This window comes from Pantherophis guttatus, chromosome 1, assembly GCF_059756535.1.
Source record: "Pantherophis guttatus breed Tessera chromosome 1, ASM5975653v1, whole genome shotgun sequence".
NCBI classification, from domain to species: Eukaryota; Metazoa; Chordata; class Lepidosauria; order Squamata; family Colubridae; genus Pantherophis; species Pantherophis guttatus.
The window spans coordinates 11783461-11797583 of NC_142063.1; the positions used below are offsets into that span (position 1 = coordinate 11783461).

Here is a 14123-nt window from a genome sequence, read left to right on the forward strand (position 1 = left end):
CTCCATCGAAGCCAACACTGACTTCCAGCCCCAAAACCCTCCCTTTCCGTTCCCCACTCCTCTGCACTCATTGGCCATCTTCCAAGTCACTCTACCCCTAATCTACTCCAGCTCAAAGGAATTTCCCCCCTCCCATCCCATCTCCTAGGGGATATTATCTCCAGGGAAAATAAATAGGTGAAAAGTCAAACATCCCTTTCCAGACGCCTTCGCTTCTCCTTCTTATGTCAGCACTAGATTAAATGCAGCTTGAAGTGCTGACAGTTTGCAGGAAAAGCTATTCCTCAAGTTATGACCATAATGCAGCCGGTTGAAACTCGTGACAAACAGGTCAGATACATGACTGACTTGATTTTACAACCTTTTTTGTGCTACAGGTAGTCCTCGACTTACGACCACAATCGAAGCCAACATTTCCATTGCTAAGCGGCAAGACAATTGTTAAGTGAGTTTTCCCCCTTTTTACGAACTTTCTTAGTTGTTAAGTGAATCCCTGCAGTTGTTAAGTGAGTAACACAGTTGTTAAGTGAATCTGGTTTCCCCGTTGACTTTGCTTGTCAGAAGGTCGCAAAAGGGGATCACGTGACCCTGGGATACTGCCACCGTCATAAATATGAATCAGTTGCCAAGCGCCCCGTGGCCATGTGGATGCTGCAACGGTCGTAAGTGTGAAAAACGGTCCTAAGTCACTTTTTTCAATGCCGTGATAAGTTCAAACAGTCACTAAACAAATGGTTGTAAGTCGAGGACTACCTGTATTTGTTAAGTGAACAGTGCAGTTGTTAAGCAAACCAATGCTTTGCTATGGGTGTGGCTTAGCCCCAAACAGGAAAGTAAATGATAATTTTCAGCAAAACTGTCGTAAAACAGAGTCCCAAGACCTTGAGACGCTGAAAATGGCCATAAAGAGAGCCATGTTGATGAGTGCCCGAAGTTTGCTCACATGGCCACCAAGGGGGCCGGACCGTCAGAACTTCGAATTGAGGTTATAGATAGCCCCTCAGTAGATCCATTGGAACAGTAACCAAGTGACTGATGTTGTGGTCCGCCAGCAGCCTGGGGAGCTGGCAGCGGAGTCGGACAGTGAGGAGGCTGGGGAAGAACATGGGCCAGTCATGGGGGCTGGGGAAGGCCTGGATGAGGATTCTGTGTCGGAGGCAGAGATGGGGCCAGGGCCATCTGGGAGCGATGCACAGACTCCGGAGCCTCCAGAGGCTGACAGCAGAGAGGCAGAGGAATAGGAGGAGCCTGTTCCTAGTGCACGCATGCACAGAGCTTCCAGAAGGCAAGAGCAGCTAAAGCAAAAGGGACAACTCAGGAGTAAGGCCAGGAGATGATTGGCCCCTCCCATAAGGCTTAAAAGAACAGCAATGGCTCTTGGGATCTTTGTAGGAAAGCAACATTGCTACATTTGTTTCTTGTCGGGGCTCTTGCTTCTGAACTTTGTGGGGTTTTGCCAAGAAAAGCCTTTGGCAGGGGGCAGGGTTTATGAAGAATTTGTTTTGGAATTAATTTGGACTAAACTGAGAATGAAGTAATTTTCAGCTGTTCTAATAAAATATGTTTGTTTAGGACTGATTGTGTCTGGTAATAACTACTTGAGCCTAGGTCACAACAACCGGTCATAAATGGACTACCTGTGCCAGTTGTAAAAGAATGATGGAAGAGAGATTAGGGGGTCCATCTCTTGCTTGAAAGCACCCAGAGGGATCTAGTTGGTCTGCAATGGTCTTTGGAGCTAAGATTCCAAAACTGGGAGATTCTGACCTCAAAATATTTAGTACACTGTCTGTCTTTTTAATGATATGCACTAATTGTGGTTTTCAAAGGTAAACATTAGGTAAAGGTAAAGGTTCCCCTTGCAAGTATGTGCTAGTCGTTCCCGACTCTAGGGGGCGGTGCTCATCTCCGTTTCAAAGCCGAAGAGCAAGCGCTGTCCGAAGACGTCTCCGTGGTCATGTGACCGGCATGACTCAACACCAAAGGCACACGGAACGCTGTTACCTTCCCACCAAGGGTGACCCCTATTTTTCTACTTGCATTTTTTACCTGCTTTCGAATTGCTAGGTTGGCAGAAGCTGGGACAAGGAACTGGAGCTCACCCCATTACGCGGCACCAGGGATTCGAACAGCCGAACTGCCAAACTTTTCAATCAACAAGCTCAGCGTCTTAGCCACTGAGCCACCAAATCACTTCAACATTACCTGAAGGTTATTTTCCTCAGTTTCCTACTTGTCCCACATAGAAGATTCTTCCTTCCTTCCTTCCTCCCTCCCTCCCTCCCTCCCTCCCTCCCTCTTCTTCTCTTCCCCCCTTCCTCCTTCCCCTCTTCCCCCTTCTTCCTTCTCCTCCTTCTCTCCCCACCCTTACTCCTCCTATCCTTACCCTTTTCCTTCCTTCCTTCCTTCCTTCCTTCCTTCCTTCCTTCCTTCCTTCCTTCCTTCCTTCCTTCCTCTTCTTCCCCTTCCTCCTTCTCCTCCTCCTATCCCTATCCTTTTCCTCCCTCCCTTCCTTCTCTTCCCCCTTCCTCCTTCCCCTCCTCCCCCTTCTTCTTTCTCCTCCTCCTATCCCTACCCTTTTCCTTCCTTCCTTCCTTCCTTCCTTCCTTCCTTCCTTCCTTCCTTCCTTCCTTCCTTCAATCCTTCTTTCCTTCCTCCCTCCCTCATTCCCTTTGTTCCTCCCTCCCTCCCATCTTCTTTCCTTCCTTTCCTTCCTTCTCTTCCTCCTTCTCCTCCTCCCATCCCTACCCTTTTCCTTCCTTCCTTCCTTCCTTCCTTCCTTCCTTCTCTTCCCCCTTCCTCCTTCTCCTCCTCCCATCCCTACCCTTTTCCTTCCTTCCTTCCTCCCTCCCTCCCTCCGTCCCTTCTCCTTCTTCCCCTCCTCCTTCCTTCTCCACCTCCTCCCTCCATCCTCCTCCCCCCACCCTTACTTCTCCTCCCTCCCTCCCACATTTCCTTTGTTCCTCCCTCCCTCCCATCTTCCTCCCTCCCTCCCTCCTTGCTCACTCACCGAAACATTTGCTCTGGTTTGTGGCCCGATCCATAAACACTTTGGAGGAAATGATATTCCCAAAAGGAAGAAACATTTGCATCAGTTCATTGTCTCCAAACTCTTGAGGCAGGTGGTAGATGAAGAGGTTGCAGCCTTCTGGACCTGTGATTGGAAAAGACAGTGCGGAGTATTGGTTGGAACAGAGTGGGTTTTGTCCAGAGAGGAAAAGATGGCGTCAAAATATAGTTTAAGCCACTGTTTTTTCAACTTCAATAACTTTAAGATGAGTGGACTTCAACTCCCAGAATGCCCCAGCCAGCATGGCTGGCTGGGGCATTCTGGGAGTTGAAGTCCACCCATCTTAAAGTTGCCAAGGTTGAGAAATACTGGTTTCATGGGCAGGATCTATTTCCATGGTGGAGCATTTTAACTAAAGAAAAAGAAATCACGCTGCCTTTTAAAATCATACCTTACAGACAGACCTGTTAAAAATCGATGGGTAAATGGAAGTATGTGAATATTTTTAATTTAAAGAAATTGGGGAATTAACATTTCATTTCATTACCCAGCTAGGTAACATCATCAGTACTTGTCTGCCTGAGGAATTGTGGGAGTTGAAGTCCTCAAGTCTTAAAGTTGCCAAGGTTGGGAATTACTAGTTTAATGTACAGGATCTGGTGGAGAATTTCAACTAAAGAAAAGGGAATTATCCTGCCTTTTTAAACCAGACCTTGTAGACAGACCTGTTAAAATTTGATGGCGAAATGATTGTATAGGGATATTTTTAATATAAAGAAAAGCCCCCTTCAAAACACTCCCTAAAATCTAAGTTCCGTCACTGCAGTTCTACCTTTTGTAACTCCTAGCTACCCAAATGATCAAAAATGGAAAAGGTAAGAGGGGAATATTTTGATGTAACTTTCAACCGTCAGTCCTATTTTTAACTTAGGTAGTTCTCGACTTACGACCACAATTGGAATCGGAACTTCCATCACTATGTGATGAAATTGTTAAGTGAGTTGCACCTGATTTATTATCGCTTTTTTTTTGCAATGGTCATTAAGCGGATCACTGCGGTCGTTAAGTGAGTCATTTAGTCGTTAACTGAATCTGACTTTCCCCATTGACTTTGTTTTTTGGAAGCCCCCTGGGAAGATTGTAAATGGCAATTATGGGATGCTGTAACTATCATAAATGCCGGTTATCATACGAACCCCGAGAGACTGCAATGATTGTAAATTCAAGGACCTGTTGTAAATCACTTTTTTCAGGTCCGTCATAACTTTGAATGGCCATTAAGTGAACGGCTGCAAATCGAGGACTATCTGTCCTTATTATCTGCCTTTGCACAACATACAGGTAGTCCTCGACTTACGACCACAACTGAGCCCAAAATTTCTCTTGTGAAGTGAGACATTTGTCAAGGGGAGTTCTGCCCCCTTTTACGACCTTTCATTCCAGAGACGTTAAGTGAGTCACTGCAGTTGATGAGTTAGCAACCCAGGTTGTTAAGTGAATCTGGCTCCCCCGTGGACTTTGCTTGTCGAAAGGTCGCAAAAGGGGATCGCGCGACCATGGGACACAAGCGACGGTCATAAATATGAACCCGTGGCCCAGCGTCTGTATTTTGATCACACGATCATGAAAGACAAAGGTCGTAGACTGTGAAAAACAGTCATAAGTCACTTTTTTGCAATGCCGTTGTGACTTTGTACAGTCGCTAAATGAGCTGTTGCAGATCGAGGACTCCCTGTATTAAAGCTGGACGAACAGTACTTTCTGACTTTCATTAATATATTCTGCCCAAAGCAAGAAAACCATACCGTAGCTTATTACGGTAACCTGGTTCCTTCAGCAGACTATATCACAATCTAGTCTCCTCCAGTTTTACCTAATCCAGATAATCTAGGATTTGGGAGGTTTAGGTTCTAATCCCTGCTTGGCCATTAAGAAGAGAAGATGACCACGGATTTGTTTCTCTGTCTCTTAGCTCTTTAAGATCCGCTTCGGAGCTCAAACCAGAGCGAAGAATTATCAGATGTGGAGAAATGTTGCCCATCAGTGTTGTGGCCCATCAGCAGCCTGTGTAGATTGTAGCTGATTCTGACAACGAGGAGGCTGGTGTGGTGCTGTGCCAGCAGCCTGTGCAGCTGGCACTTGAGTCGGACAATGTGGAGGCTGGAGAAGATGTGGTGCCAGAGGCGGGGATTCAGCCAGGGCCTTCAGAACCTCCAGAAGCTCCCATAAGTGAAGAGGAAGAAGAGGAGGAGCCTCTTCTCGATGCACGGGCGCGCAGAGCTGCCAAAAGGCAGGAGTGGCTCCTCAAGTGGAGGTCTCCTCGAGAGTAAGGCTTGGGGCTAATTGGCCACTCCCTTAGCCTATTTAAGGAGGAATGCCAACTGAAGCAATTTGTAGGGAACAACTTTAGTTCACTCTCCTTCGCGTCTGGATTCTCTGCAAATTGCTTCTGGGCTTTCTGCCAACCCTAGTAAGATTGTGATTACTTTATCTTTGGTTTCTTGTAGGCTGTTAAGAAAGTTTATTAACAGCCTTTGTTTGAAAAAGACTGAGTTATTTTAGTAAATTAAGTTTTGTACAGACTTTGTGCGTGCTGCGTTCTTTGGGGTCAGTAGCTGGGGCAGAGCACCCAGCTACATTATGAACAACATAACATCATGGAGTTTGAAGGGGGCACTGACTGACTGAGACCAACCTGCTGGTCACTGCAAAAACTGAAACACCTGAGGCAGGTGTCTATCCAGCCTCTGCTCAGAGATGCCCCAAACCCATGAATTCACTACCTTTCTGGATCTCGGGTCTTACCGTCCAACTATTCTTAACTATGGAGAAAATCCTTTGAAGAAATCAACACGAATTCGCGAAATATATAGAGAACCAAAAAAAAAAGAGAATATTTGTAACTCAGGGTTGAATTGGGGACAGTGGTGCGATTCAAATAATTTAACAACTGTTAAATGACCGGCTGGGTGGGCGTGGCCATGGTGGGCGTGGCCAGGGGGTGTAACAGGCAGTACTCGGCCTCCTGCATCCCCCTGGGAGCAAAAACAGGCTGCGGGGGGGGGAACACGCTACCTCCCTGGGCCCCGTTTTGGGCCTAGTAGGCCCCCCCGCAGCCTCCGGGGGGCAAAAACGGGCCACGGGAGGGTGGAGGTGGGGGAGCACCACACCCACCGTGCCACGTCTTGGGCTTAGGAGGCCTCCCTGCACTTACCTGGGAGCCAAAATGGGGTGCGTGGGGACTTCTGGAAGGGGCGAGGTGGGAAGGGGTGAAGCGGGGCCATTCAGCAATTTAACTACCGGTTCGCTCAAACCGGCCCAAACCGGCTGAATCCCACCACTGATTGGGGAGTCTTTGGTGCTTTCTAAACTGGGTGGTTTTTTTGCAAGACATTTCATTACCCAACTATGGAATTGCATCCATAGGACTTCTGACATATAATGGCTCAGTTTGGGATCACTTCTAGCACCCTTGGGAGTTGCAGTGATCACATGGCAGGATCTGCTCGCTTACTTTGAGTGCTATTCAAGGATTCTCTCAAGGATTCTCTGACCCAACAGAACCAGCTCAAAATTGACTCGTTAGTACAGCAATCCCCAATTTTTCCAACTTGGTGGCCCGGCCAGGTGCGGGGCGTGTGAGTGGCAAGCAGACACGTGTGCGCACAGCTCCATTTGTGCGCACATGAGGCCTCCACTCGCACAAATGGAGCTTCACATGTGAGCTGAGGGTGCTTGTGCTCAGAAGTGGGCTTTGCATAAGTTAAGAACCGGTTCGCCCCAGCACCAAGGATGTGAGTGCGCACGCACGCTCACTTTGCTCACTCGTGTGCGCACTTGGACACATGCATGCGGCTTAAAAAATGCAGCTAAATAGGATGGCATAGCATCGGGGTGGATGGGCTGGCCCACCCACAGGTCACAACTACCGGTTCGCATGAACCGGTACGAACCGGCTGAATCCCACCCCTGCTTGGGCTCATGTGCAAAGTTCCACTCATACAGGCAGAGGGCACTCACGCGTGATGCTCCAGCCACACGAATGGAGCTACGCGCACATAAAATCATCCGCTACAATGTCCTACCAGCCAATGAATACTTCAGCTTCAACCAAAACAATACAATTATTATTATTATTATTATTATTATTATTATTATTATTATTATTATTATTTTATTTCTATACCGCCCTTCTCCTGAAGGACTCAGGGCAGTGTACAGCCTATTTAAAAACACAAGACAAACATCAATTTAAAATTTAAAATTATTAAATAAATTTGGCTCCATTTAAAACCCCAGAAATTTAAAATACCCCAATTTAAAATTATCATGTCGATAGCCCGGCCTGGCGGAACAACAGGGTCTTCAGTGCACAGCGAAATACCCGGAGGTCGGGGATCTTACGTATTTCCGGGGGCAGTTCGTTCCACAGGGCTGGGGCTCCCACAGAGAAGGCCCTCCCCTTGGGTGTCGCCAAGAGCACACAATAGATACAAACTCTTGGTATACCGACTGCAGAAAATATGACTTAAGTAACAGAATTGTCAACGCCTGGAATGCACTACCTGACTCTGTGGTTTCTTCCCCAAATCCAGTGGTGAAATCTGAACCAGTTTACTACCGGTTTGCTGGCTGCACATGCGCAGTGGGCACCACGCACAAAATGCGAGGTGCGCACGTGCAGTCCACACCAAAAGGAGGCATGCGGTAAGTAGAACAGCGCACGAGGGAGGGGGGTGATCAGCTGTGGCGCGCAATCTGTTTTTTTACTTTTAAAAGCATTGCTTTTAAAAGTAAAAAAAAAAAAAAAGCCTCTGACGATCGCACTGCTCAGCTGGGATCGTCAGAGGCTTTTTTTAACCTTCTAAAAGCACTTTTTCTACAATCTCTTCGGCCGAAGAGGTTACAGAGAAAATGCTTTTAAAAGGCTCTGATGATCCCAGCTGAGCCGCGCAATCATCAGAGGCTTTTTTTTTTTTGCTTTTAAAAGCATTTTGTAGAAAAAAGGCTTTTAAAAGTAAAAAAAAAAGCCTCTGATGATAGTGCGGCTCAGCAGGGCATGGGGGGGGGCAGGGATTTTTGCTACCGGTTCTCCGAACCACCCGCCGCTACCGGATCGGGCGATCCGGTCTGAACTGGGAGCATTTCACCCCTGCCCAAATCCCCAAAACTTTAACCTTAGACCGTCTACTGTAGACCTCACCCCATTCCTTAAAGGTCTATAAGGGGCGTGCATAAGCGCACCAGCATTCCTACCATCCCTGTCCTAATGTTTTCTTTTATTCGTATCCTTTTCATATATTTGTAATTATGTTTACACTTGTATCTGTCATAAAATACATGTTTGATGAAAATAAAAATAAATAAAATAAAATAAATAAACAGGTGCTCTCTGCTCGCAGAAACGGAGCTTTGCGCATGAGCGCAAGTGCCCGCCACTCGTGCAAGTGGAGCTTGCCCATTTCTCTCATGGCCCGGTTTCGAACAGCTGCAGCCCGGTATGGCCCACAGCCCGTGGCCCGGGGGTTAGGGATCCCTGTGTTACTGCCTAGAAGATGTTGACATGACAGCTGTAATATCATATTTCAGGAATTACCTTCTTTACTTGGTCATTCTGGAACTTACAATTGCATCCCACCAATTGGGAAGGCTGCATCTGCTTAGACCGGTGGGGTGCGAGACGATATTCCAGGGCGGTGCGAAAACGTGGGTTTAGAAGTTTCAAAATTATAGTTCTTTTATGCATAATTACATGCTTATAATTATTTATTTTTGTAAGGGGTGAGAGAATATATCAGAAGTGTTCTAGGGCAGGGGTCTGTAAACTTAAACACTCAAAAGAGCCATTTGGACCTGTTTCCCACAGAAAAGAAAACACCGGGAGCCACAAAACCCTTCCTGTGCCTGACTATTTCTTGAGCGGCCACAAAACTAGCATATGTAGTTGAATTAAACGTTCTCTTTTCTTCTGAAACTTTTCTTTTCTTGGATTTATCCATGGTTGGCCTACCAGGGGTTGAAAAGCTCAATAAATCGTGTGCCGGCGGGTGTCGCACATTGGCGGTTGTGACGCATATTTTGAGTGACAAGGAGCCGCAGCGAAAGGGTGAAAGAGCCACAGGTGGCTCCAGAGCCGCAGATTGCTGACACCTGTTCTACGGGTACGGGATATAGAAAAGGTTGGGATCCCCTGGCTTAGACCAAATCTACAAACTTGGCAACTTTAAGACCTAGGGGCAAGAGCAAATGTTGGCTGAGGAATTCTGGGAGTTGAAGTCCACAAGCCTTAAAGGTGCCAAGTTTGGAGACCCCTCTGGCTTAGGCAGACTTCCTGTTTTGTAAGTGTAGGAAGTCACCACACCCACCCACCCACCCACACGCACACCAGAGGTGGGGTTCATTTACCTTCCCTACCAGTTCGCAAATGGGAGGTGCGCGCAGTAGTCGCGCATTACGTCTGGGCAGGTGGGCGGAGCCTCCCGCAATCATTGCTACCGATTTGCGCGATCTGGATAGAACTGGCTGAATCCCACCATTGATGCACCCGCACACACACATATCCCCCAGAAAGGAGGCTTTCCTAGGATCAAATCCTTCACTTCTCTAAATTACCAGGAAAACACTCCAGGCGGTCCTTCCAACAGGTAAGTTTTATGAATGAGATACTTTCGCATCTATTGAGAAAACTGGACCATTCCTTTCAGTACCCATTTACAGAAAGCCAGACAGCTCCATTCATAAACAAAACGTCTTCAGCTACAGCTCCCACAGAAGTCTGAAGCTGACGGGATTAAAAGTGGAAAAACAAAGACTCTGTTCTGTCCCTGTCCCACACGCACACACACCAACAGGCATTCAAGAGTTAAAGACCAAACCAGCCGGCAAAATCCTTTTCCTTATGATAACGGAACTTGGCAACAACCTAGTGGCTGCTTGCCAAGAGTTTATTACTTACGAAGAGGAGAGATAACTTCTCCCCGCTTCTGGTACATCAAAAGAAACAGCTCAATAATTACAGTCAATCAAGTCCAAAGATAATCCAGCAAAGTCTATAGCAAAAGTCTGGCAATGCAGAATGGTGTGGAAGCTTTCAGCTTTGTTCGTCACAAGGTTTGACTGGCCACCACGCTCCCTTTTATACCTTGTGGGGTGTGGTCCAGTGACTCAGCTTAATCTCGGGCAAGCCTTTTCTTCTTTTGCGCGCGCTTATCTCTGCGACACTGGCGTGGTTCCAGCCAAGACTCATTACCCTCATCACTGTCCACCTGTGGCTGTGTGGACATGCTTGGCCCTGGCCCTATCTCTTGCCCTTCGGCGGACACCGAAGGCCTTGCCAGAGAGGAGGGTCCTGGAGAGGGAGGCCTTGCCAACTCCTCTCCTTCACTCTCGGAGTCCTCTCCTGCCGATGACACAGGCTCAGGTAACGGAGCCACAACAGACTCCTAAAATTCCCCCACCCAGCTCCAAGGACAGGGCATGATCTCCCAGACACAATGCGAGTCAGGCAACAATAATTAAAACACCAAAAAGGGCACACGCAAGCAAAGTACATTTCGTAAGGAGCAGGCATCTCAATCACAAAGTCCCAAAGAATGTATAAAAGCTCGCCTATCTCAACCCTTATTTTGTCAGCCACCCCGGAAACATGCTGCTGTTACTAGTTTCCGGCTACCAAATAAACAGCAAGTTCCTTTCCTGCAACCTGCCTCCATTTTATTTTCAGCGTCTTTATCCTGGCTTGGAATCCGACCGGATTTTTCTTCCAACATAAGGGACTTTAATAGGAATGGTGCGGTGGCCTAGAGGTGGAGCTCCCACCTCACAATCAGGAGGCTGTGAGTTCAATCCTAGGTAGAGGCAGATATTTCTCTCTCTGGGCACAATAGGAATATATCTGCTGAACAAATTCTCCGCATTGGCGTCAGGAAGGGCATCCGGCCAGTAAACACTCTGCTAGCTCCATTCAGTTGCCCAGGCTCCACCCCGCAAGGGATTATGGGGTCGTTTCCCCACCATGTCCCTGCAGGAGAAGACCTACCTACCTTCTCGCTGTTGCTGCTGAATTATAGGAAGAGGCTGAGGGATGGCCTGTGCGACAGGGGTGATGGCGGTGGCAGGATAGACAGCTGCGAAGGAAGGAAGGAAGGAGATGGAGGTGAATAAATTCCCATTTCTGCTCCATAAAGCTCATTAATGACCGCTGTATCATCAATTTTCTTGAAGATCTTTACAGGTTTTCAAGCGTGGAGAAAATCTATCTAAATCAGGGGTGTCAAAACTCAAGGGTGCTTAGATCTAGTCCACGGGGCCACCCTGGAAACAGTGAAGGACTGGCCCGCGGTGCCTCAGCCAGCAAAAACAGAGATCGGGAGGGCCACATGCAGCTCTCCTGAGCTCCATTTTCGCTGGCAGAGGGTTGCAGGAGGCTGTCGCAGCCGAAAATGGAGCTTGGGAGCCCGTTTTTCGCTGGCAGAGTGGTCGGGCCACCACGGGTGCCCTTGATACAAGTGACGTTGAGCTGTCCACACCCACCCTGGCCACGCCCACCCTGGCCATGCCCACCTCCCCGAGGTCAAACACAGCCCTGATGCGGCCCTCAATGAAATCGAGTTTTGACACCCCTGATCTAGATGGTCGTTAGGCATTGAAAAATGACTCCTACAGGTAATCCTCGGCTTAAGGCCGTAATTGAGACCAGAATTCGCGCTGTTTTGCTTTTTTTTTTTTAAATTTATTTATTTCTTTACAACAAAATATTTATGCACACACAGATCGCGACGGGAGCTTTACACAATATATTAACTCCAGTCAAGATATACAAATAAAAAATAAAATCTACACTAACCTTATCCTTTTTTTTAATCTATTATTCAACCAGGTATACCATTGGTCCCAACATTGAAAATATACGGAGTCCTTTTGATCTCTCAAAATTTTTTGTTAACCTGTCAGCTTCCGCATATTCGATAATTTTTCCCAAAATCAAATCTTCAGCCGGTAGGTCTTTCCCCTTCCAATGTTGAGCAAAACATATTCTTGCTGCGGTTGTGATATATGTAATCAGACAGAATTTGCGCTGTTTTGCAAGGCAGTTGCCCAATTTTGGGACCTTTTTTTGCCATGGTTGTTAAGCGAATCACTGCAGTTGTTAAGTGAATCATGCGGTTCTTAAGCAAATCTGGTTCCCCCCCCCATTGATTTTGTTCGTCAGAAAGCTGGCTGGGAGGTCACAAATGTTGATCATGTGACCCCAGGATACTGCCACGGTCAAAAATACATGCAATTTGCCAACTTTGATCATGTGACCGTGGGGGGATGCTGTGACAGTCATAAGTGTAAGTCACTTTTTTCCCGGTGCCCTTGTAACTTCGAATTGTTGCTAAACAAACGGCTGTAAACCGAGGACTAGTGGTAATCGATAGATCAACAAATCAGAATTCTTGTGTTCATGAGACAACAGAAAATGCTGGTGAGGAATTCTGGGAGTTGAAGTCTACCTATATCACAATTGTTGAGGTTAAGAAACACTGCCCCAAACCATCTGAATTTATTGTTACAATATGTTTATTGTTATATACTAATGCCAACACGTATAAAATCGATAAAAAGTTCATGTCTAATCTAAGCACCCCTAATCTAACATCTATCTATATACCTACCATCTATCTATCTATCTATCTATCTATCTATCTATCTATCTATCTATCTATCTATCTATCTATTTATCATCTATCTCCTATCATCTCTCTTTCTACGGTATATACCTATCTCTATCTGTATATATTTGCATCTCTATTTATCTTCTATCATCTATATCTATCTATCTATCTATCTATCTATCTATCTATCTATCTATCTATCTATCTATCATCTATTTATTTATCAATCTATCTATCATCTCTGCCTGTTTACCTGCCTACCAGATGCAGGTAGGCAATCTATTTATCAATAGCATCTCTATTTATCTTATATCATCTATCTATCTGTCTATCTGGTTTAGCTCAACAGACAGAAGCACTGTAATTTAATACCAGCTGTCTGCAATTAAAGTAAGATCGAATCTCGCCAGGCTCAAGGTTGACTCAGCCTTCCATCCTTTCTAAGGTAGGTAAATTGAGGACCCAGTTTGTGGGGGCAATAAGCTGACTTTGTATAAATATACAAAAGTATGAAGGCTAATGCTTAACGCACTGTAAGCCGCCCTGAGTCTCCGGAGAAGGGCAGCATATAAAACAAATTTTAAAAAAAAATTAAAAAAAATTATCTATCTATCTATCTATTTATCAATCTATCTCCTATCATCTATCTTTCTACGGTACATATCTATCTCTATCTGTATATATCTGCAACTCTATTTATCTATCTTCTATCCTCATCTATATCTATCTATCTATCTATCTATCTATCTATCTATCTATCTATCTATCTTCTATCATCTATCTATCTTCTATTATCTCTTTTTCTACGGTATATATCTATCTCTATCTGTATATATCTGCAACTCTATTTATCTATCTTCTATCCTCATCTATATCTATCTATCTATCTATCTATCTATCTATCTATCTATCTATCTTCTATCATCTATCTATCTTCTATTATCTCTTTTTCTACGGTATATATCTATCTCTATCTGTATATATCTGCAACTCTATTTATCTATCTTCTATCATCATATCTATCTATCTATCTATCTATCTATCTATCTATCTATCTATCTATCTATCATCTCTGCCTGCCTACCAGATGCCTGGTAATTGGCTCAAAGTCACTCAGCCAGTTTTTTGTGTTACTAAGGCAGGACTAGAATTGATAGAGCCCTGGTAATTGGCCCAAAGTCACCCAGCCGGCTTTTATGCCTAAGGTAGGACTAGAACTCACCGCCTCCTGGTTTCCAGCCTATTGCCTTCACCATTAGATCGAATTGCCTCTCAATCTGTCGTCCCAAACTCCCCTCTTCCGTCCAACCCCCCCCCAAAAGACCTTACAGCCAGAGAAAATCATGAAAAAGGGATTACTTCAGCCACCTTACCTGCATATTGTTGGACACCTGTGAAAGTCGGATGCAAGGTTTCTGCCACAGATGAGTTTTGGGCTGAAAGAAGAAAGATTT

General features: G+C 45.8%; 1 protein-coding gene across 4 annotated transcripts in view; it reads right to left on the reverse strand.

Moving 5' to 3' along the window:
* Positions 1–14123, reverse strand: part of CELF5 (CUGBP Elav-like family member 5) — a 106770-nt gene that overhangs the window by 10246 nt on the left and 82401 nt on the right. For all 4 annotated transcript variants that reach the window (XM_060681561.2, XM_060681567.2, XM_060681558.2 and 1 more), the window contains exons 9-11: positions 14043–14105; positions 11053–11136; positions 3011–3154 (exon numbers count right to left, since the gene is read on the reverse strand). In XM_060681561.2, coding sequence (XP_060537544.1) covers positions 3011–3154; positions 11053–11136; positions 14043–14105 — 291 coding nt within the window. The remainder of the gene's footprint in view (positions 1–3010; positions 3155–11052; positions 11137–14042; positions 14106–14123) is intronic.